Raw genomic sequence first — 25383 nt, 5'->3', positions numbered from 1 at the left:
TGAAACTCCACCCCTCGACGCCCTGGCCGATGAGGTAAGAAGTCCAGAATAAAATCACAAAGTAAAAACATAACATATGCTAACACACCACTTCCTCTTTCCATAAGGTGTCCGCCTCTCTCGCCAAACAAGGCCTGTGATTGGACAAACCCTGTGCCTACAGACCCTGCCCCCCTGCTGTCACCAAGGAAACGGCCTAATGGAAGAAAAAAAATCATCATACATGTTACACAAAGCTACCGAGGATTGGAGAGATTTTATGAATCAGATATCACCCAGAGTTCACCCAGGTGTGCAGAGTCACATGATCAGCCTCACTTATATTTGTTATCTCCACTGCCAATCAACTTTAAGCTGAGCAGTGACGAATGAAGGAATAAATATGACAGCACATAAATGTTTAACCTTAAGAGTTCCTGTGGTAAGCTGATCAGCTCAGCATGCCGCTGGCCTCGTCTCACTTTAAAAACCTGATCAAAGACCCAACGGCGTTAAACACACACTCCACAAACCTGTGACGCGTAAACGCCCACAGCGCCGCCCCCCATACCCGGAGCCCGCTCTTTAATCTGACCTTTGAAGAAAATTTCAGCTCGTTTTGAATTTGGCGGCAGACGCCGTGAACGTGTCCCAGTTAGTCCGCCGCACGATATCCTCGTGTCGGTGTTGTTCCCATCATCATAAATGTTGTTCCAGGTTCAACATTGCAAGTGACCAATCACATTGTTGTGACGTCATACTTTTGCGACTTCGGAAAAAAACACCTTAAAAAAATAATCTACTTAACTTGTGAGAAACCGCCGATTCAGCGATTTGAATTCTTTGCATTTCAGGATACTGTTTTTAATAAACGGTAAGCATTATACAGAGTGTCCGTGCAACATTGTAATTTCATAAATTAATAAATCGCTTGGCTTGCAAAAGTATGACGTCACAACAATGTGATTGGTCACTTGCAATGTTGAACCTGGAACAACATTTATTATGATGATGTGGGAACACCGACACGAGGATATCAGATCATCCTTAGTCTGCCTGCGCTGTGCAGAAGTTTCGTTTTGAGCACTGATTCGATGAAAAAGCATCTGAAGCCTGAACTCGCCATTATTTTAACATCTGTCTTGAGCACTTCCTGGAGGAAACAGGAAGTGGGAGAACGGTGGGAAAAAGTGAAACATTAAGTCATGTGACTCTGGAAACAGGAAGTGTGCTATTAGCGTTGTTCATAAAATGTCTCCAATCGTCGAGCCTCTCTCTGATGTCATCTTTCTACCAATCACATCTCTGTGTTTTTGCTGACGTGCTGTACCAACCCCTCACCACCACCATCATTAAAAAAATACCCAGAATGCCGTTTGATACCAGGTGCCAAAACATTTGTGTCTCTCTGCCTGTTGGCTGTTCAAGTGCTTTGTACCAATAAAGTTTCTCTTGAATCTGACGAGTTTTTCATCACTGCAGAGAAACGCCATGACGCCAGCCTCATTATAACCACTGTCAACAACATAAACAGGAAGCAGTTTTATCAGATTTATGTGCTTCTTCCACTTATCCGGGAACGGGTCGCCTAAACAGAGAAGTCCAGACCTCCCTCTCCCCACTCACCTTGTCGTTCCCAGGGTTAGAAAGATATCGTCTCTCCAGCGTGTCCTGGGTCTGCCCCGGGGACTCCTCCCAGTGGGACATGCCTGGAACACCTCACCCAGGAGGCATCCTTGTCAGATGCCCAAACCACCTCAACTGGCTCCTTTCGAGCAGGCTAAGCTCCTCAGCTGATCTCTAAGGGAGAGGCCGGCCCCCCTTCAGAGGAAGCTCATTGTATCCGCTCACTCTACACCATGAAGGACAGGTACAGCATCCAGATCACTAAGCCGATCTCCCGTAAGCAAGACCCAGTGATGAAACCAAACCAGAAAAACGCCATTCTGAATACTACATCAATGGTTAGCACTGTTGTGAGGTTCCTAGTTTGTATCCCAGCTGGTGCATGTTCTCTGGGTTCCTCTCACAGTCCAAACACCTGCTTGTCTGTTAGACCTGTGACAGACAGGAGTACAGCTGGGATAGGCTCCACCCCCCCATGCCCCTTGTCTGGATGGACAGATGATGTAAACAGTTCATGGTAGGCCAGAGTGAGGTTTTTAGGTTGACTATTATGGGATATTATGGGACATGCACAATCGCGGCAAAATCAGTTTAAAATTTTAGCTTGAAGCCGCAGTTAGCAGCTACATGCAGCCTTTTATCGCCTTTTTATTGCCTCGCGCCCTATCACAGCTGGAATAGGCTCCAGCACCCCCGCAACCCTGAAAAGGATAAGCAGAAGCGAATGGATGGATGTTATGGGATGTCTTTCAATATGAAACTGGCTGCAATTAGTCCACATCAGCTCAAAACCACAAGAATCATCACCTGTACAACCCAGTGTCACGGCAAAACGTGTAATAGCCTTGCCAGTCCACTGTGTGCAGTTCACACTTTGGTTCTCCAAAGCTTGAAACGGACACGCCTGCAGAAGTAGCATTACCAGATAGATAATGTAGTTAAATCCATGAAGACAGTAGCAAAACAGTAACAAAAAACACACATAGGTCCACGGTCCTTAAATGCTGGAAACGATCCAGCTTCCATGTAAATGCGTTAATGTCTATTTAAACACACTCGTGATTAGCTTCATTTTGGCCTGAAATTAAAATCTCCCTCTGCTGCACGCATGTCCTCAGGCAAAGCATGAAACGTGATATCATGTTCCCATCTAACACCTGTTCATGTTACCTGTGGTGACTCACCTGAGCCTAATCCAGGAAGCAGATTCACTAAAACGGAGTTTAAAAACAAACTCTGCTGATCTCAGTTCAGCAACCAGTCGTAGGTTCACCCCGAGTGACAGACCGCCATCATCAGTGGAGCTCAGATACCAGGATACTGTTGCGATCGCAGAATGAATAAAGTTTGATTCAAATCCGTCTGTGGTCACCTTCCAGATCAGATGAAGCTGAATCCTGACCTTTGACCTTAAATCTAACAATCTGATCAGGTCATTGACGGCAACAGACTCAACATCGGTTCATGACAGCTGAGCAGCCTCATGGCAAATGCTACGCTAATGTTTCTACTGTCATCTAATGCCAGCTTCACTCACAGAGCAGGTAAAGGTCAGAGGTCAGCCACAGTTTCACATCGATAAACCTATAGTGTGAAGAGAAATGTTTTTGGTTACAAACGTGAAGAAGGGTTCCCCGATCTCAGTCATTACCTGTTACCATGGTAATATTAGCAAACTCAGTTTTAGCTGAACTTGCTTCCAATAAAAGGACTCTGGGCTCTGACTGGCTACAGAGGAAGCAGACAGCAGTGGGCGGGGTTTAAATGTTTATTGATTATTTCCATCAGGATGAAAAACAAAACAAAAGAAAAATATTAAAAACAAAACAAAACCAAAAAAAAAAAAAAAAACCCAGCTGTGATGACATGACAGGAAGGCAGTGTCAGGGGGCGGGGCTTCAGGGCACCAGCAGTCCGTTTCAGTCAACAGGAGGATGGGGAGAGAGGCGGAGCTAAACTGAAGGTCTGTCATTGCCTAGGAACAGTACTCCTCTGGCCAATCAAAACAGGGGAGGGACTGGCTCAAGCCAGGGTTGGGGCGGAGCCAAAGGGCGTGGTTAAAGAACGTCATCACTCTCGGCCGTGTGGAGCTGCGTGTCGTCGGCGTCCGTCATGATGCTGCTGTCCTGACTGTCGTCCACCTCGGCTGCTGGAGGGAGACAGGTTAGACCATTTTTACAAATAAACTCGGAATCAGCTGACAACAGAATTAAATAAGTAACGTTTCCAGAAGAACATGAAAGATCGAATCTGGATAATGTGTGTGCTGAAATAATGAACGGTTAGAGAAACATCAGCGCATTTCAAACTAGTGACTGCAGAAGGCTTCTGACTGCATCACGTTCTCAGGCCGCTCCTGCTGTTCTGCTCTCACTTGGCTGCGTTCAGCTTCCCTCGGTGCTCATCAGTTCCCGGGCAGTAATTACTCATCTCTTATATTTATTTATCAATCACAGCTAGCTTGGTGTGGCTCGTGTTACAGTTCATTGTCAAATGCTTCATGTCAAAATGTGTGTAAACAATCGTGTTGCTAGGCACCCGGCGGGCCGCAGCAGCACTTTTTCCTTTCTGTGGGGTGGAAATGACGTCACCGATGCTTCCAGGTACAAGTGTTTTCTTTCACGTTTGATCCACACACTCCAAAATTCAGTATTTGTCAGAAAGCCCTGAAATATTTTTTTTAACAAAGATACAGAATCTTTAACCCTTGACGGACACACCGGCGTGTCCGTGTCACATGGCAACGCAGCCTCGCCAAGTCTCCGTTTCCACTTGTGTTGAAAATTCAAACCTGACTTGGTGTTGATTGGCCGAGTAAAACCAGAGTTACGGGGAAAAACGAGCTTTTCTAAGGACAATACTCGGACATGGGCCCAGGTGGACAACAGGAGGAGGGATACACCTGCAGGTGTCAGGGCTGTGACCTGCCCTGCTGCCCTGTAATGGACAGGAACTACTTTTTGGAATGGCACAAATCAGTTGTGTGGCGTCCTATTGTGACAGCTTCTGTAACGGGTTTAAATACACGCGTGGCCGAAGCCCTTGCTGCGTTTTTACATAAAGCTTGTTGTTTGCAACATTTCTACACACATTTTAAATTTACGTTTGTAATTCTGAAAATGATGTGAAACACGTTTACACTTTTCTGCTGTGAATACATGTTTGTTCTGGTGCCGAACACAGTGATTCTACAGAAGAATCAAACCCAGGACCACAGACGGTAAAACGCCATCAACTAAAGATGAGTGTGGACTACTTCCTGTCTGTATATGACATCACCAAACAGTGGCTACAGTGCGTACCTTCGTCCTCAGGCAGGTATCTCTTGTCGATGGCTTCCTTGATCTGGTTGTTGGCTCCTTTAGGGTCCAGGTCCATCGCCCAGCTGAAGTTCATCAGAGCCAGGTGAGTCTGACCCAGCTTCTTATACACCTGAGGCACAGGCGTCACAGTCGTCAGAACATTTATTCGTCACTCAGGAAATTACGGGCTTACAGTTGCTCCAGGAAGGATTGCTCTGACTAGCTGCTTAATTTCTCTGCACACCTGAACAGCTTTCAGTGATGACACATTTCTGATGACAAAAAGAGGTCAAATGTCACACTTACCTTTCCAATGAGGAAGTAAACCAGCGACTCTTTAGGAACAATCTGCTTCAGCTCCTCCAATTCCTGCAGAGCCGCCTGCACGCGCACACACACACACACACACACACACACACACAGATCAGAGGGGCAAACAGCACAACAGTACAAGCGTCTAACAGCAGGGGGCGCTGTCTAAGTGGCGTGTGGCCTCCTGCTGTTGTCTGAGGTTCTCATGCTCCTTTTTTCCCTGCTCGTTTACATTGCAGTGAATGCTGCTGTCGCTCCCTTTCTGATGCCGTCAACCAATGAGAACTCAGCGTGCAGTCCACGCATCATGCATAGAAGAAGCCACATGTGACCACGATGGAGAAACATCAAAGCTCCTTTAAAACTGATCTGAGGTCAGACGCATCCAAGTGCGGACACAGCATCCAGGCGCGGACGCAGCATCCAGGCGCGGACGCAGCATCCAGACGCGGACGCAGCATCCAGACGCGGACGCAGCATCCAGACGCGGACGCAGCATCCAGACGCGGACGCAGCATCCAGACGCGGACGCAGCATCCAGACGCGGACGCAGCATCCAGACGCGGACGCAGCATCCAGACGCGGACGCAGCATCCAGACGCGGACGCAGCATCCAGACGCGGACGCAGCATCCAGACGCGGACGCTAAACCGCAGACTGCATCTGTCTCAGCCGCACGGTCGCTGAACCGGCCCGCCTGCAGTCCAGACCTCTGGCCAGCTGACAACATCTGGAGCATCATGTAAGCAACAACAGGACGAAGCAGAGCCAGGACTGCTGAACAGCTGGAATCCTCCATCAGACCAACACAGACTGATGTTACAGAGGAAACACGGAGCTGTCCTACCTGCCCAGAGCATCCTTGTCAGATGCCCGAACCACCTCAGCTGGCTCCTTTTGATGTGGAGGAGCAGCGGCTCTACTCTGAGCCCCTCCCGGATGGCTGAACTTCTCACCCTATCTCTAAACGAGAGTCCAGCCACCCTTCAGAGGAAGCTCATTTCCACCGCTTGTATCCACGATCTCATTCTTTCCATCATGACCTACAGCTCGTGACCACAGGTGAGGGTAAGGATGTAGATACACTCAGCTCTCTGTTCACCACGACAGGCCGGTATAGCGTCCGCGTCACTGCAGCACTAATCCATCTGTGGTTCTCCCGCTCGCTTCTATCAAACCCCAAGAGCCTGAGATACTTAAACTCCCCCACCTGGAGCAGGAGCCGTCCCTGATTGGGCGCTGACCCTTTCCTGGCTGATTCTCATTCACGAGCTCATCAATTTATTAAAAGGGTTCATTTTCTCAGTTTTAAGACAAAGGTCAAAGGCCATGCTTTATGTAATCTGATTACAGAACAGGCGAAATCAAGAGTATTGATCAGGGAGTTTCGTCACTGGCTCTGGGTTTTAATCCACAGAGCACTCTGTGATGTCACAGTTTCCTTCCGGTCAGCTTTCAGACCCTCAGTGTGTTTTCACACCAGCGATTACGTTCGTCAGTCAGTTCTGACAAGTATTGATTACCTTGTACTTGTCGTTGGCGAACAGGATGGAGGCTCTGTGGAACTTGCAGAGTGGGTTTTTGGGGTCGATGCCGATCGCTCGGTTCAATGTTTCTAAGGCTGCATCAGACTTCTTCAGAGCATGCTGCACCTGCGCGCACACACACACACACACGCACACACACACACACACACACACACACAGCAGAGGGTCAGTGCTACGAGCTAACAGCTCATCTGTTGCAGTCATTGCACTTCATTAGTCTCACTGGTCAGAAACCGGTTGATGTTTATTTGTTTGTCTCCTATGCGGAGAAGCAGCAGGTGGAAGTAAGGCTCTCACGAGATGACTGCTCGCTTCACGCCCCAAACCAAAATGGAGGATGCTGTAAAGCGGCTCATGGTGCCGTGACATCCCTTTCACACAGAAATCTTGTAAACATCTAAAAAGTTGGAACTGTAACGGTTCATTCTGCACGTGCTCAGGTGCGCCTCCAGTGGGCGTGTGAAGACTTACCACTCCGATGTGGCAGAGCAGCACGGAGCTCTGAGGGTTGATGCTCAGGGCTTTCTTAAAGTGGATCTCAGCCAAGTTAAACTTCTCCTGTTTGTAGTAGATCATTCCCAGACCATACCTGCGCACACACACGCACACACACACACGCACGCACGCGCACACACACGCACGCACACACGCACATACACACGCACACATACATACGCACACACGCACGCACACACACACACACACATATGCACACACACACACACACACGCACACATACATATGCACACACACACGCACACACACACACACACACACACACACACGCACACACACACACACGCGCGCACACACACGCGCACACACACACACACACGCACACAATGAAGAAGATTAAAAACGATCATTACGGGTTTTTAAGAAAAAAAAATGGTGTCAGTGTCTGAGTGTGGAGCAGGAGTGCGGCCCACAGACAGCCCACTATGATGTTCAAGAAATATTTGCGTTTTTTGATGAAGAAAAAGCTGCTGTGACAATAAAAACACGTTGTGTTACCTCACTGAGTGGTTTAACTGTAGCCGTAAGAAAAAGAAAAATATCTGCGTGTGTTTGTGGTGAGCAGCAGATCAACGTTCATCATGTTCAGGCCTGTGCACCTGTGCGCACACAAACACTTTGTATACAGTTGATTTTATGTAACAGTCAACACTGAACTTTACTCTTTTACTCTGTTTTCATCATTTCTAACACGAGGTTTGAGACCTTTTGTGCTGCACTCTGGGAAACGACTGCGGTTCTGCTCATTTCACTCTCACGTGTTTCTTCCCACACGTCTCTGCGTACCTCGTCTGTACCACTACCCTGTCTCGGAGCATCTGCTTGTTTCTAAAGAGGCTACACCTGTCAGGGAGAGCAGGGCCTGTGGTGGAACCTTTATACATGTACTGTCAGTAGGCGTGGTCAATGTGGGGGCGTGGTCGGTGTGGGGGCGTGGTCAGTGTACCAGGCATTGTAGTGTCTGTTGTTGACTCTTATGGCGTTCCTGAAGCAGGCGAGCGCTCGGTCCAGCTCCTCTGTCAGAACGAACTCGTGACCCAGCAGAGTGTACGCATACGCGAAGCCCGGGTCCACCTGAGACAGAGAGGGAGGGGCATCAGCTGACCCAGAACACAAAACCATTTCTGTACAGGTGAGGTGGCCCCAGCTGACCTTCTTCCCAGAATCAGCGCTTGGTAACGTGGCATACCTGGATGGCTCTCTGGAAGAACTTGATGGCGATGTCGTGCTCTCTCTGCAGGCTGAAACAGTTTCCCGCTACACACCAGGCCTGTAGACACACACAGCACATGTCTCAGTGTCACACAGTCAGTGGGTTTCTTACCTGGACAGGTGAGCTCCTTACCTCGGGACAGTTCTTGTCCATGTCGGTCAGGTCTTTGGACAGCGCCGACAGGGCGACGTCTTTCTGCAGGTGCCACAGCGTGGTCGAGTAAATCTCCATCCCCTCCACTCTGTACGACTCGATCCTGCGCACCTCGCTGAACATGCGCTCCGCCTACAAACACACATTGTCATGACAATGGACAAGCACCAGCAGTATCCAAATGAGGCTTCACCTGGACTGGAGGCAGTCTGCAGGTGCGCCATGAGATGACCACAAAGACACCGCCCCCTTCCTTATTTTTTCCCTCCCCATGTCTGTGACACAGATACGTTTCAGATAAAACTGAGTCCAGTGCCAGCGGTGCTAGTACAACCAATCTGAACACACCTGCCCTGTGTGCAAAGGCCCCTGCTGTTAAACCACGATGAGGCCTGATTAATGAGACCACGTCAGCACGTCACACCACCATCTACAGACAAAGTGAGATGGTCTGAAAAATTGACGGGGACATTTCTACAGTCAGACGTGGTGGTGTGACGGTCTGGGGCTGCTGCAGCACCTGGACCACTCTCTGCCAGAACGTCCAGCCAGCAGTTCACACCCTGAAGCTCAAGAGCACTTGGGCAGCAGGACGGTGATCTGAAACACACCAGCAACTCCACCTCTGATTGAGTTCAGATTCTTTGGAGAGCCAAACAATCGGTCACTGACAGTCATCAGGTCAGGGAAGTTACTTTTGCACAGCACTGTGGATAGGTGAGTCGCAACCAATGTTCCCTCTAATGTTTCATGTGTCTGAGCGAACACACAAACTCCCTGAACGGACACTTGGACCACAGTGAGCAGCAGCAGACGTGTTACATGTTATTTAAAATAATGAAATTACAGCATTTACATTTATGTTAGACGACTTTTAATTAACTGCTTTAGCCCACTTACAATGAAACTTAAAAAACAATCTTGTCCATGACCTGTGCAGCATGTTAACACTGTTGGAAGTAAGAATAACTTGAACTCCAATTTTGAAAACGCAACTTTCTTTCTTTTCTTTTTATAAAGCTGTGACTTGTATTATGAGTCTGTGGTCTGGGAGAGAGTCTGTAACTCTGTCTACAAGATACAGTAAATAATGACCAATGTTGGGCAATTAATGATATAGTTACTTCTTCAAAAAAGTAACTGAGTTATATAAACAACAAAGTGTTTTGCAGCTGTTTACCTAAAAGTGCAGCCAAGGCGTTTTTTAAACAAACATTTCAAACTATTTACAGAACAATCAGCTGTTCTGCATAAAATCTGATGCCACACAAATTATTTGTGCCACAAAAAATAATTTCTGTCCACTATGAGATGAAGGAGAACAACAGCCTGATACCTGCAGGCCTGACAGCAGCAGATGTGTCACTGCTGTAACACCTGTAACACTCAGCAGTCGCCTCATTGTTCTGACACACAACAACACTATTGACTACACTACACACTAACTACACACTGACTGCACACTGACTACACACTAACTACACACTGACTGCACACTGACTACACACTAACTACACACTGACTACACACTAACTACACACTGACTGCACACTGACTACACAAGATTTGTGCTAAACGTCGCAAATCTCCCTCTCTCTCTCTCTCTCTCTTGCCATCTCTCCTAAAACTTCCCCCTCCCTAAACAACTAAATGCCATGTTGCCATATCATTTTTTGATTGGTCCACATGGTACATTTTTCCACCAATAGGAAAGGGCGGGGGTGTCTTTGTTCACAGGCTTTCGAGCGTTTTCCTTATAAAACGCAGTTTTCACCGTTTCTTCCCGCAGTAAATATAAACAACGACAGTATTCAGGAAGAAAAACAAACATTGCAGATATTTTATCATAACTCTGGTTTTACGTGGCCGATCAACACAATTTAAAAACTGGTATAAAGTCCACACTTGGTCCGTCAGTTGTTCCGTCTGTCCTGCTCACATCTCCAATGGTTGTTCACATTGTCATTAACTTCACTCCACATCAGCCGCTTTGCTAAAACACCGGTGTCGCACATAAGGACGCTGTCAGAGCCTGTCAGCCACGTTGATCAGCTGCGTATACGAATGTGAATCGCATCATTGGCTGGACTTTGGGATAAGGTGGCATCGCTCTGATCCCATACTGGAGCAGCCAGTCACTGACTAACACTGCAGAACAGAGTTGTTAACATTTTAACCACTACATATTTCAAATACAACGAAGGCTATTACAGACAAAAACATGGCTGTGCTATGGGCTCCCCCGTGTCACCTATTGTAGCCAACCTTTACATGGAGGAAGTGGAAAGGAAGGCTCTTGGCTCTTTCAAAGGAAGAGTACCCAGCCACTGGTACAGATATGTAGACGACACCTGGGTCAAAATCAAGACACAAGAAGTGGAATCCTTCACTGCGCACATCAACGCTGTGGATAAAAACATCAAGTTCACCAGGGAAGACACGAAGGATGACTGTTTGCCTTTCCTGAACTGCGCTGTGCACATTGAAGAGAATGGCAACCTCAACATCGAAGTTTACCGGAAGCCCACACACACGGACCAGTACCTCCTGTTTGACTCCCATCACCCTCTGGAACACAAACTTGGAGTAATTAGGACCCTACACCACCGGGCAGAACATGTTCCCTCTAAGCCTGAAGGGAAAAAGAAGGAACACACACATGTAAAGGAAGCACTCAAAACGTGCGGCTATCCTAAATGGGCGTTCTTAAAGTCAGCAAAGAGGCACAGAAAAGAAGATCAGACACCAGCGAGGGAGGATAAGAAGGACAGGCGCAACAACATTGTCATCCCCTATGTAGCCGGTGTATCAGAGAAACTCAGGAGGGTTTTCTCCAAGCATGACATCCCGGTGTACTTCAGACCCAGCAACACACTCAGACAAAAACTGGTTCACCCGAAAGACAAAACGCCAAAACACAGACTTAACAATGTGGTGTATGCCGTACAGTGCAGCGAGGAATGCCCAGACCTCTACATTGGAGAGACCAAACAGCCACTTCACAAGCGCATGGCACAACACAGAAGAGCGACCTCCACAGGACAAGATTCAGCTGTCCATCTGCATCTTAAGGATAAAGGACACTCTTTCGAGGATGCCAATGTTCATATTTTGGACAGAGAGGACAGATGGTTTGAAAGAGGAGTGAAAGAAGCCATCTATGTCCACTGTGAGCGACCATCTTTGAACAGAGGCGGTGGTTTACGACACCAACTCTCTGCCATCTATAATCCAGTTTTGAGATCCCTTCCCAGACGCCTTAAGGCCCACTCACACCCTGGGCCATCTGACCTCAGGAATTCGTATGATAAGGTGGGGCCAGGTTTCACAATGAAATCACCCGAAACTCTGGCTGATTGGGACCCACACCCAGTTCCACACCTTGGCTCAGGCGATTAGAGGATCATCAGGGGGTCCTTTTGTCCCTCTGTGGGGGGACACTCCCACTAGGGTTATATCTGGGACTCTCCACCATTTGACCTTAGAACTGAAGAAGCCTCTCGGATGAGAGGTGAAACGTCTTCAAGTAACTTAAAGAAGTCCAGACGCTTTTCTTTGCAAGCTCATTTGACTATGATGACCTGGATGACTGAGAACCTTCACAGACATGTTAACGTTTTAATTTTAACTTCAATTCAGGTTAGATTTTTATGTGCACAACGCAGATTTTCTGTGTGCAGAGACGTGTCAGCTTAGAGGGAACATTGGTCAGAACCTCACGATCACGCCACCTAAAGGAAAGAAAAAAAAGAGTGCGTGCGTTACCTGCGTGTACTCTGCCAGCTCGAAGTAGCCCTTGCCGATGTGCGTGAGGACCCAGCCGGTGTTGTAGTGCTGGGGGGGCAGCGAGGTCAGGATGTTTATGGCTTCTCTACAATTGTACGAGCACAGCGCCAGGTAGCCCCGTCCCAGTTCCCGTAGCAACGCCATTATGCTGTCTGAAAACATAACAGGTGCGTCACATAAACTGTACTTACTGCACTGATTACAGCAGCCCTGGAGGAGGCGGAGCCTGGAGGCGTACCTGCGGCGGCCCTCTGGTACTGTGGGATCTTTGTCTCAGGTAGACTCAGGCTGGGATCCAGTCTCAGGATGTCCAGGCTCTCGTTCAGGTTGGTGCTGTTAGACGTCTTCGCCGATTTACACTTCGTCTTCCTGTTCGGGATCTTTGTCGGGAACTTCATCTTCAGCTTCTTACTGTTCTCCTGCAGAGAGAAGGACAGTCAGGAGGAAGGCTGGAGGCACCACAGGTGCTACTACAGCATGTAGTGGTTAGATTTAACTTACTACTACAGTGAGTACGACAGTGAGTACCTTGGCAGTAGAGCTGGCGCTTGTAAACAATCTGGAGCTTCTTCTGGGCTGAACATTTGGCGGCCCCGACATGCTGGGACTGAGGACCTGAGGAGAGCCACTGAGACACAGACAGGTGATCAGAGGTGGACACACTGGTACCTGCAAGTCCATCAGAGGTGGTAAAGTGAAATTACGAGTCATCATATACAATTTTCAGCTTCTCCTCTGAAGATCACCTAAAGAAGATCAGAGCAGCTGAAGGGCCGACACGTTTGGATCATCAGGCAGTCAGAACTGATCCCTGCTGTGCAGCAGGTCCTGTGATTGGCTGCCATAGTTACCTGCTGTGAGGTGCAGAGGTCTGCGATTGGTTGAAGGGGATGGGGAGAACGTCTCTGCTGTTACCGCTCTGACTGAAGACAGACTTGGACTGACTGATCCTGGAAACAGCCTGAGACGGAAAGACAGGTACAAAAAAACAGTGTTTGTTGTGTGTGTGTTAGTCCCCGTAGGGAAATTGCTCCTCTGCATTTAACCCATTCACCCAGTGAAGCAGTGGGCAGCCACCAATGCAGCGCCCGGGGAGCAGTGTGTAGGGACCTTGCTCAGGGGTACCTCAGGGTAACCGTTCAGTGGAGTCGAACCCCCGACTTTCTGATCATGGGGCCACCACTCTACCTACTGAGCTATCCCTGCCCCTGGTACAGGTGAGCAGAGGAAGAGGGGAGGGGAACTTCCTGTGAGGTGAACAGGAAGTGTTTAACCTGTACTAGCCTTGTTGTGAACATTACTGGGGTCAAGCAGAAAAACTGAAACATGTCATTGTTGTCAATTATTTCAGAACCACTGAGTTAGGATTAAGGTCAAAGGTGTTGACAGGAAGTGCTTTATTTTGAAATGCAGTGTTAAGTGCGAGCCATTTGATGATGTTATGAAGATTATGTGTGAAGTATGACAGTAATGTGCTTCTTGTTTGTCACATCTCTGTTATTATTCAAAGCTTCTACACAGCTGACTGGTGACCAGCAGGGGGCGACTCCTGTCTGTTACATGAGCAAACATCTTCCTGATTGGCTCGTTTCAGCTCCAGAACTCAAAACTCAAAGGTGAAATCACAGACACGCCTGTCTGTGTGTGTGTGTGTGTGTGTGTGTGTGTGCTGTTACCTTCTTGCTGGGGGCTGTAGTTTGTGTTTCCATAGTGGATGAATAGTTCTGTAGATATGTGGGGTCTCCTGGGCTGGGCTCCAAGGGCAGGATGCCAAAGCTACACACACACACAGAGTTTGTAAACACACTTCCAGCTCCAAAGGTAAGACTCCAACTCACCTGTGCAGGTGTTGTACTCACCTTGGCGTTAGTGGGCTGAGGGCTGCAGGACCTCCAAGTAAACTCCGCCCACTCTTGGGCTTGTTCTGTTTAGCTAAAAGTGAGCCAGCTGACGCCATAGAAACCGTGTTCCCCAATAAGGAGCCCGTGTCTGGAGAGATGAGGGAGGAGTCGATGTAGGAGACAGACAAATCAGACGCCAGCTTTCCGTTTGATGATTCCAGATTCAGACGATTCAACTCCTAAAAAACAAAAACGCTGTCAGCTGCTCATGGGTCAAAGCTAAACAGCCGCACTGCAGGTGCATTTGTGTCGCTCACCAGCGTGTCCTGTGGCGTCTCCATGAGGGCGGTGTCTAATCTATGGGAGGAGTTCTGGGCAGGGCTTACAGATGGTGGAGGCGGGGCAATGGAGCAGTTCTGTAGCGAGGACAACCTGAACACCTGATCTGGGTCTGGTTTCTCTCCTAAAACACAAAGCATCAAGTGTGATTGAAGTCACGTGGAGCCTGACAGTGCTCGTGACTCCACAGGAGGATGTGTGCGTTACCTAGGTGACAGAGGTTCTGGAAAGGCGACCAGAGGAACGGGTTGAGAGTTAGACTCCTCTGAAAACACTCGGCACCTTTGGCAACACGATCTGTCTTACTGCTCACAGAGAGAGAGAGAGAGACAGGTGAGTCAGCAGAGCATCCTCACCTGTGAAGCGCAGGTGAGTTTGGTTCTTACCAGTAAATGTGCCCCAGTAAAGATAGCGTGAAAGAGGCGGAGTCTCCAAACTCTGTGATGATGTCATCCTGACTCTTCTGTTTGTTCAGCACACCACCAATCAGAACCTGCTCTCCTTCCGCCAGCCTGAGAGACAAAGAGGCGAGGTCAGAGAGGCGGGGTCCGAATGGATTCTATTTCCTGAAGTTTATCATTTCTGACTACGTTTACATTTACGTGTGTGTGTGTGTGTGGCCATGTGTTCTTACTTGCTGAGCTCCACGCAGCACTTTGCCAGCAGGAATCGAACCTGTGGCGTGGAGCAACTGTGAGCCTTCAGCAGCCGGTAGGCTTTGTAGGGCTTCCCCGAGCGATAGTAACATGTGGCCAACAGATAAAGCGCCTCCTCTGACCTCACTGACACACAGGTGAGACACACGGGTGAAAAACAGGTACTGACAGGAGTGTATGTGGACACACAGACAGGTGTTACCTTCAGCGTAGAGCCTCTCTGCGAGGAAAACAGCGTCCAGGTAGGCGTAGTGGTTCAGAGCCTGCCACACTGCAGCCTGACAGAGACAGACAGGTGAGGCGCAGCTGGGAGGGGCAAGTCATCTTACAACAGGTCACATGATAAACTGTCGGGGTCCACGGCAATGCGCTGGCCTCAGGTGTGCCCGACATTCATTTGACTCTTTATGAGCTCATTGGTACCAGAGGCACTGAATCGAAGAGTCGTCATCACTGCCACGGTGGATCACGGAGCTCGCAATAAAGATTGAAAATGTGACGTCATTCAGGCGTAAAACCGCAAAGGATTCTGGGAACTCGTGGCAAGAGGTACTAGCGCACGCAGGCTTTCAATTGAAATCAGTTACACAGCAATAAAAAGAAACAAAAAATAGCAAGAAGCTGTTGTGTTATTAACTGCAATAGCTGCATGACAGCCAGGGGAAGCCGACGGGCAAAGAGATCGTTGTTATCGGATTACGTCGTTGAAGCGAAACCATGTTTCCGAAGTAACAAAGAGGCGACGGATGGCCTGGACTGCAGCCAATCGAAGACCAAATATAACGTCCCAGAACATGCAGCTCACATGTTAGTCTGCTCCAAACATTCCCACAAAGGTCAGTCTTCTGTTGTAGTTAATACGTCATTTTTCTTAACATAATTGGTGATATGGGTTACAAGCAAGTCTGGCGCTGAACAGAAATTGTCGCTCCTTTGTTTATTGCGCATAAATGGTGAATTGTCCTGACACAATATTGCGTTTCGCTTCTGTTATTACCATGGTACATTGACAAAAACATATACTTTTATTCACAGGGTAAAACTGTTGTTTTGTATCACTAATTCCCCAGTGCGATTACAGCGTACAGTATTATCGTCACTGCTACATTTCTGTAATGAACCAGAAATTATTTCCACTACTAATTAATTACTGTTCAGCTCAAAGGTCCTATTAATAAACGGTTAACAAATGTGTATTTATGAAGACGATTTGTGAGACTGGTTCGTTCTACACGGTGCATTTTAAGGTCCTGTACCCGTCCGTCGGTAAACTGTACCTGGGCTTGTTGCAGTGACCTGAAGTTACTAAACTTCATGAGTGTATGCACTCACTACTACTACTATGTGCTACGTGATCACTAGCAAAACAGTTAGCATAACATAAACACAGTGAAGCTGGAGGACGAACGCTAACTTTTTTTCCATTCGATAAAAGTAAGCGTGAAGATTCTTGCTGGTCAGGAACAAATGCAATCGCATGGCGGGATGCTGTAAACGGACCAGAACAACTGAGATAATCCATCCACAATACGAGGTTAGTCATTAATATACTGCAACAACATGGGAATAGAGCAGCTGCAGAGAATTCGGCATTAATGAATCAATGGTATGGAAGTGGAGGAAGCGCAGTAATTTGCAGATGATGTTGTTTGCAGTCCCTGCAATGCTTTCGACCAAAACAGGCGCAGCTCGATGACACCATCAACATACGCTATCGCGTATATAGTCAAACTGTCTACCGTTGGCCAAATTTATATAGTTTCTACCGTATACGTTTATGCCGCCCACCCCTAGATGTAGCTAAAGTAAATAAATAAGTGTAAATACGCTGTCGCAACAAGCATCTTGCTCACTGTTAGGGCTGCCACAAACAATTATTTTGATAGTCGACTAGTCACCGATTATTTTTGCGATTAGTCGACTAGTCAGATCATCATCCATTGGATGTAAAACGTACAGCTTATTGCACCAGCAGCATCTCTTATATATATCTGCTCTTATATAACTATCATTAGCTTACAGCTTTAAGTGTTTCAGGTCTGTGCTAACTAAAAATAAAGACAAGATGATAGTTTATTAAATGTTAATGAAATTTGCAGATTGTTTCGGTGAAGTTTAATAAACTCCTTGCTATCTAAAATATAACAGGACACCGGAGTAAATTCTCGAGCAACTCACACTTCTGATAATCAGCTGTCTGCTTGATGTTTATTCAGCTGTGTAAAAACTTTAATCTCAGCCAAACCGATTTACTCAGGAACAAATAAAAGACTAAAAAAAGCCAAACAATAACATTTTTAAGTTATCTAAGTGACTTATATATGTTTAACCTGAGTAGTGAAAGACGGCGGTGGGTTTGAAGCCGGGAGTCCGGTGTTCTCACGGCTCTAGTTAGCCTAGCCCCCGGCTAGCTATCGAGCTAGTGGGTAACAGATATCTCCGAAAACGTCGGAGCGCTTTTGAAAATATGTGGTGTCTTGATAAACTGAGCAGATATTTGAGGTTTACACAGCTACATTCTCGCCTGAAAATATGTTAAACGTTTATTTTGTGACCCAGAAAGAATAATAAGAGTAATATTAAAACTAACTAGCTGCCGCCATTGTTGGAAACTGAGCTGGGCTGCGCTATGAATTCTGGGACACAGCTTCTTCTTCTTCTTCTTCGGGGTTTAACGGCAGCTGGCATCCTTGTACATGCAGTGCTGCCATCTTCTGTTTCAGTCCGTTATTACACTCTTAAATCCTACTACTTATTCCTGCGTCTTTTGGGATCTTACAAAGCTTCAAACGATGCGTCGACTATTAAATCAGTCGTCGATGATTTTGATAGTCGACTAATCGTGGCAGCCCTACTCACTATGTGGAGCAAGACTTTGTTCACTGATGCTGTGGAGTGTAACCCTGCCCGACTTCATGTCACACAATTTTCACCACGTTACCGACAAACCCTCAAATGACAGTGGACGAGATATGAATTTTCATGCTTATCAGTCTTTTGTGTCACGATAACAAACCTCAGTTACCGGGTCAAGTGTCCACGCTCTTTGCTCAGGTACTTATTTACCTGATTGGATGTTTTTATTTCAACAAGTTAACTAGGGTTGAACTTAAAAAAAGAAAAAAAAAGATTTCCTGATTCAAATCGAATTTAACTTGAATAACGCAATATTGAAGAATTAAATCCTGACATCGATTTTTAAATATAAATGTGTTTTGAAACTCCAGAATCAGCTTAAAGCTCACAAAAGAAAGACCAGGTCAACGATTCCACTAAAACACTAAGACGCCTCACAGGTTTCGTCTCCAACCAAGATAGCCTCCCGCGTCCCCCAGCTCTGTGGAGTGTTTTATACAGGCCTGTATCAGGGTCAAATTCAAGCACCTTTTAAGGTTCATTTCCAAGCACATTACCAAAAAAAAAAAAAAAAAAAAAAAAAGATGTTTCACGTCACATCACCTCAGTAAGACCATGTGAAATTTAAAGCAAAACACCCTCGGCTTAAACACCTTTGTTGCCCTTTGTTAAAAAGCAACTCAAAACACACATTTAGCTTAAAATTAAGATGTGGAAATACGAACAAATGAACTTGTTAGAGATATTCATCTCCTGTTGGAAACAACAACCCAACAAAACAAGAGACCTGTACCAAACACCACAAAATAACACACAGTCAGGCCAAATGAAAAAGTCTTCTCAGCAGATACTGATGCTTCTTTACTGTGTGACACTCAACATAAAACTGTAAGATGTTTAACTACACTGCTGTGTGTATTATTGTCCTAAATGATAACCTTGAAAGTGTTTGTGCTAATAACATCATGTATAGTAAACAGGCAGGGAGAAAAGCTCTGACTGGGAGGGGCTGTGAACACATGACTCACTCAGTTCATTCGACATAGGAGACTTTAAGAATGCACGAGCATCGAAAACCTGTTCATTTAATCTATCATCTGTAATATTATTATGTACAGCCATCATGTATTATCTCCCTTAAATAAGCAGGCAGCCTTAAAGTATGAAACATATGTGTCTCCTGATAGTGCCCACAGGCCTCAGTGTGAGCTTGTTTCATGTGTAGGTGCTCACAATAAACACGTTTTGAATGAAGGCCGGGGAACTTCGGGAGCACAAAAACGTGTCAACTCTGCACGTATGGATCGTATTACCATTGTTTCCCCCTGAGGTGTTGCCAAAGACACAGAGTTACATAAATCACCATAACTAACTGCGTAGTGCTGCTGTATTGCATCACACTCAGTGCACTTCAATCACTTGTCCAGTGAGTTTGATAGCTAGCAAAAAAATAATAATAACTTTAAAAATTAGCATGCATAATGTAAACATACTCAAACACTCATTAAAACGGCAACCCGGATTAATGTTAGTGCACCCACCCACCCATGTTGGGGGGGGGGGCAGACTGACATGCAGAGGTGCAAGCAGCCCCAGGTGGACAAACTTGCGACTCATTATGTCTCTATGTGATAAGAAAAGTATTCAGACAGTTATTTGTGCTGAATGAAAAACAGTTTGCAGCTGTTTTGAGCACCACAACCGAAATCTTTAAACCTTGAAAAGACATTAAAGTCCATGAATTTTCAAGGGTTTCAAGCACCTGCACGAACGCTGTTCGTAAACTGTTGATGATGAGTCTGCACGTTCAGCAAGAGACTGAGATTACCCATAATGCATCACTGAACGACACAGGAAATCTTTTCTGCCTGTGGATATAACTGAACTCCTCCACCTAACACACAGCTCACAGTGCAGCAGCAACAGCCTTTTGCAGTAAAATAACAAAGTTTCCCAGGTTAGAGTAAAATGTTGATCGTATATATTTCACCTCTGTAATATTTATAACTGAGCTATTTCTTATATTTAGTAAACTTTATAAAATATTGTAATTTGTCTGTTACTGTTATTGTCTTGAAGCGACTGTAAACTAGGGTTGGCGATTGGAAGAATCTATCGATTATCAGCCTATTGCCCATCGTTTTGATTTATTTGCCCATGAGTAAGTTTGCCAATAATGATGGCGCTAATAGATCCAGTCAACAGAAATAACAGCCCCCTCCTCAGAGAGCGCCAAATCCTTGTTGACAGAGCTGCTGATAGCCTAGCATTCTCAGCCGGATGGTGAACACGTATATGCTCATGCCAGTTAGTCTTTGTCTTTTAGCCTGTCTTCCTTCTGTCTTCTACCACACACACACACACACAATTAATTGGAAGACAGGTTTTATTATATTCCCTGCTGATAAAAAATAAAATCTTAATAAAAATGACCACAAAAAAATTTCAAGTGAAAAATAAGCACTTCTGTTAAACTATTGCAGAGTCTCCACATTGTAATTTTACACAATATCACTGAACTATTGGCACTGTCTCGAGCTTTCAGAATAATAAATAAACACTTCTGTTCGGAATAAAATAAATACAAATTAGGTTTGCGAATAAAATAAACTTTTAAATTATTGCAGAGTGTCCATATTGTAAACAAACAAACAAAAATAATTATTATTAAATAAATAATAAAATATAAAAAATTATAAAATAAATAATAAATAAAATAATAATTGGCCCCCTAGTGGCAAATCTAAAAAACTACAACAGAAATGACAAGCCACCCTCTGATTAATGAAATAAGTTGGTATCGGTTCATGGTATCGGTTAACTTTTACGAGTACGAGTACACACACATTTTACAGTATCTACCCGATACCAGTATCGGTATCGGTGCATCCCTAGGTTTACGTCTTTCATCCCAAATAAGCAACTTTATATTCTTTTAGTGCTGTCAGCGTTAACGCGCCGTCATTATGACAAAGACGATTAACAACTAACCTATCAGGACCGGACTGAGCTACAATCCCTGAAATGTCTCTGTCAACGTATTCCAGGCAGTTTGTCCAAAGTTTGTTCATTCTGCGCTTCAGATGGGTTGAGAGCATTACAAATTTTAGTTGCGTCAACACCGGATTAACGTGTTAACGCTGACAGACCTAATTTTTTGGGAAATTAGTTCGTCCATGTTTGGTCTTCAAATCAGTCCGTGCATGATTACGTTGCTCCGCCCAACATAATGTCTGCACATGCGCGAATATACCGCCCATCGTCGATTATTGGACTGATGATTGTCTGTTGGAAATTTTTTACATATTGCCCAACCTTACTGTAAACACACCTTAAGAATGATTTAAGTACTCTGATTCTGAAAACTCACTGAAGCAGCAGCAGGAGAAGATCCAAACTACGCTTCACGTTTGAAAAACATCAACATGAATTTTTGCTCCCGTGTTAAAAATCACACGTCCTGCACAGCTCTCTCTCTCTCTCTCTTTGTTTCCAGACTAGTCTCCAAACAAATCTCTGTTTTCTGCATTATTTGCTTGCTTGTTACGCACCAGTTTACAGGTTGTGTTCAGATGTTGATTCATGGTTTTGTTCATTTTTTGATCTACTGCAGAATATTTTCAAAGGGTGAATGTTTGTCTGTGTGTCTGTGTGTTAGCCCTCTGACAGACACCTGTCCAGGGTGGACCCCGCCTCTCGCCCTATGACAGCTGGGACAGGCTGCAGCCCCCCACGACCCTATACAAGACCAGGCCAGAGTCTGTGTTTTATCCTCAGTTACTTTGACACAGGATCTCTGCTGTGATGCTCACACCTCTGAAGAAGTCTCACAGTGTCAGCTTTGTTTTATACACAGATAGTTCACACTGAGTCTGTAATTGCAGAGAAATGCTCAAATAAGAATTTAGAATTAAATGTTTTTCATTTATAAGGTTCAGAGGGCTGTTTTGACAGTACACATCCAAGAAATACGATCATCATCATCATGACATTTGTGACTGAGTCACAAACCAAATCTAACTGAGTCGGGACCTTTGAATCAGTTGTTGAAATCAGTGATGATCCCAGACCTGAGTCGACGTAGCTCAGTTGTGATTGATGACAGCGACACTGAGGTGAAGTGCCGAGTACAGCGCTGCTGTAAGTTTCTCTTCTCCTCACGGCCATATATGAGACTTCTTTTAAAGTGGATCTATCTCAGTGGCACTTAGGAAAATAAACTCTCATGATGTGAGAACGTAATCAAACTGTTGATCAGAGGGAAATTAGTTTAAAGACACTACAGTCTAATGTTATCTGGCATGAGCTCGAGTCTGTCTTGCTTTGTTCACAGGAATAGGGTTCTAAACCAGTGGGGCCTGCGAAGCGCAGACCCAACAGACATCGTGCTGTTGTTCAGCCATGTCTCAGACGCTCGCATGTCTGATCTGCTGACTGTAACTCAATGCGACAATGTTGAGATTAAATACATTTGTGTAGGATTTCTTATGTTAGAGCCCCAACTACAGTCCAGGAGTGAGGCTTAAGGTGAGAAGGAAGATTAATAGATTCCCATATCCATTTTTGTTCATATTCTTCTATCCAAAACAGGAATGTGATTTAAAAAAAAGAAGAAAAACAGATTATTTTTCTGTCTTTAATGATTGCTGCATCTAACCACACAGCAGAAGGAACAAAATAGTCACAGTACGTACGAGTGATTTATGTATGAATTATGAACCAAGGAGTTCAGAATCCAGAGCTCAAGGGCTCCGATAGGCATGACCCTCCAACTGCCCACCCTACCAAAGCCAGGTCAGGATAGGCTGAGCCACAGAGCGTGGAAGGACCACACCTGTCCTAACAGTAGGAGCCTGAGTGAGAAAGAGGAAATGATGTCAGAAAACATCAATGAAAAGTCAAGACAAGACGAGGCTCTGGAGGTGAGGACGCCGCTAAAAAGGAGGTGTGAGGTGTTAGAGTGTGGAGATTTGGGCGGTTTGAAGTTGGAAAAAGAAGCAAAGCCGCTCGTTTCCATAGAGACAGCAGCGTTCTCACCACTTACGACGCAACGGCACGCAGTGACATCATAAATGTATTTGCCCACTTCACTGTAACTGCAATGACAGCAAGCAGAGCAGAAAACATCCAACTTCAGTCACCGACCCTCGTTACCAGACACACAGCTACATAGATGTGTCTCACATCACCTCCACATGGGGAGACACAGACAAGCTTCTGTAAGCTTCTGTACACGCTGGTGTATCTGTGCAGCTTCCCAGATTGATTTTGCATTAAATCTGCATTATTTAGCCAGAACTCCTGGCTCAGTTTGCTGTGAGAAACAGATCTCCTCCCACACTCAGCTATAATCTGTGTATTTCAACAGTAAACACAAAGTTATTGATCAAACGCTGGTATTGTTCAGTAGAAAGCTGAACGACTACGAGCAGTACAGGTTTACCTGACTGTAAACAGTTTTTGACTCCAGGTTAAAATAAAGGCTGTGTCACCTGTACCTGCTAACAGCGAGCCATACATAATCAATAGCCAATACCGTAGTTAGATCAACACTCTGTGTGCTGCCATTGGTCAGCACTCCAAACACACACCTGAGAGCATCATGTGAGACAGGACGTGTTTATGCCAGACTGTTATCGATGGGTCAAACTCAGGAAAGTTATTGATCAATACGCTGATCGATCACTGCAGCAGTTCCGTTACTGACGTCACTTCACTTTAACTCTGCAGTCACAGTTTACCCGAGTGAGATCACAAACACACCTGTGAGGAGACATTACCCATCAGTCCGCGGCTGACATGGCAGCTAACGGCTAACAGCTAACGGCGGTTCATGTTACCGGGTAGTTAGCTGCCATTAGCCTGTGTTAGCTGTGAGAGTCTAACGGCCGCAGGATACCTTCATCTGTTCTCTGATCTGCGATCAGACTCTGACATTAACAGACTCCCAAGGAACGGATTTGATCGTTTTATGAACTTTAAAGCAGAGTTCCTCCTCACTAAAGCTCCGTTGAGTGCTAGCAACTGCGTTAGCTGCTAACCGAGTCATACTAACACAGAACTCCATATGAAATCCAACAGTTTCTCTCGGCACTCTCACCTGCACACATCTTAAACTCCGTGATATACTTAAGAACATCGGGTCCTGTTCTATGACAAATACTGCTCACAGTCAGTGACCCACCCACAGTTGGTTCCGGTGAAATACTGACTTTAAAGAGTGTCTGTTCGCTCTCCGCGGGTCATTTCCCCTCAGCCGAATTCAGGCCTCTTCAAATGGACCTGCTCGGATTCCGGATTTATTTTAAAATTAGACAGTGTTCGTTTCTTGGATCTGAGCCCAAAAGATGTGCGGAACAAAAAGAATCATGAAATATCAAATAAACTGACCAATTTTCCCTTTAATTAGATCGGAAATACCTGGAATCTTAATCTGACGAATCTTTAAAGGTGTCTGGCATGACATATCTCAGCTGTACCGGGTGTAAATTAACAGCTCTGCGTGACCCGAACGGGCCGTGACAGAAGGTACTAACGACCACCAATAATCGCAGAAAACTCTCTCTGTGCCGTCAGCGGCCCTCTGTAGGGCCTGCGGCCGAGGAACAGCGCTCTCACCACGGATTGCACCCGCCGCTAAGGCCGGGCGCAGAGACAGGCACAAACTTCATACATGCTCCGCTCCCCACGCGTGACAACGAGCCAAAGATGTGTATTCATACCTGGACAGGTTCCTGCAGCACCGTCATCCCGCTCTGAGACTCCTTCTGTCCGGTCCGGGGGTCTCTTTTCTCTCCGCTCTTTCTTCACTTGAGTCTCAGGAGGAGCTGCAGCCGAACATTTGAACATACCGACCGTTAGCAACCGAGTACCGCCGAAGATACCCGAGGAGGGAAAATGCCGCGACGGACATGAGCGACTGTCAAACGGAGAAAGCCGAAGTATCTCCTGCGCCCTCTGGTGGTAAAACGTATTACAGCGGTGTTCAGTGTTCTGTCGCCTCCTGGTGGTCAGACTTGTTAGTAGCAACAGCAGACTGGCTGACATGAAGTCGTGAGCCATTTACAACGGCGGCCCTAAATAACTGGCGGTTGTGGTCTAACTGGCGGTTGTGGACTATCTTTGGGGAAGATCCTGAACCCAGAGTTTCTCCTAATACATCCATCAATGTCTCCAAAAGTTGATTCTGTTCATCTGGACGTAGCGTTTTGTGGGAGAAACGTTTTGTCACTCATCCAGGTGACTTCTTCAGTCTCA

The 25383-nt window shown here is 46.0% G+C and overlaps 1 protein-coding gene across 2 annotated transcripts; it reads right to left on the bottom strand.

Moving 5' to 3' along the window:
- Positions 1-276: 276 nt before the first annotated feature.
- Positions 277-25018, bottom strand: cdc27 (cell division cycle 27). 2 transcript variants are annotated; one of them, XM_085156823.1, is made up of 20 exons: positions 24849-25018; positions 15473-15548; positions 15249-15396; positions 15001-15126; positions 14822-14919; positions 14593-14738; positions 14294-14514; positions 14111-14210; positions 13286-13395; positions 12963-13062; positions 12673-12853; positions 12414-12586; positions 8628-8780; positions 8472-8552; positions 8229-8356; positions 7238-7355; positions 6743-6871; positions 5214-5288; positions 4908-5037; positions 277-3751 (listed from the first exon to the last, which is right to left on the bottom strand). In XM_085156823.1, exons 1-20 carry the CDS (start codon positions 24873-24875, stop codon positions 3663-3665), a joined length of 2409 nt encoding a protein of 802 aa, XP_085012949.1. In that variant the 5' UTR covers positions 24876-25018; the 3' UTR covers positions 277-3662. The 2 variants fall into 2 exon arrangements, with proteins under 2 accessions (XP_085012949.1, XP_085012948.1); XM_085156822.1 differs by having other exon boundaries at positions 277-3754; positions 24849-25016.
- Between the last annotated feature and the right edge of the window lie 365 nt (positions 25019-25383).

This window comes from Neolamprologus multifasciatus, chromosome 4 (assembly GCF_963576455.1).
Source record: "Neolamprologus multifasciatus chromosome 4, fNeoMul1.2, whole genome shotgun sequence".
NCBI classification, from domain to species: domain Eukaryota; kingdom Metazoa; phylum Chordata; class Actinopteri; order Cichliformes; family Cichlidae; genus Neolamprologus; species Neolamprologus multifasciatus.
The sequence above is the reverse complement of the archived record's forward strand: the minus strand, read 5'-3'. Positions and strand labels throughout refer to the sequence as shown.

Bases quoted from the DNA above. Each gene is read 5' to 3' on its own strand.
- cdc27 (XM_085156822.1), bottom strand. From the start codon at position 24,875: ATGACGGTGCTGCAGGAACCTGTCCAG. The intron at 14,515-14,592 runs GTGAGCGACACA...TTTGTTTTTTAG, and splicing joins AGACGCCACAGGACACGCTG to GAGTTGAATCGTCTGAATCT. The intron at 8,781-12,413 runs GTAACGCACGCA...GTGTGTTTGTAG, and splicing joins AGCTGGCAGAGTACACGCAG to GCGGAGCGCATGTTCAGCGA.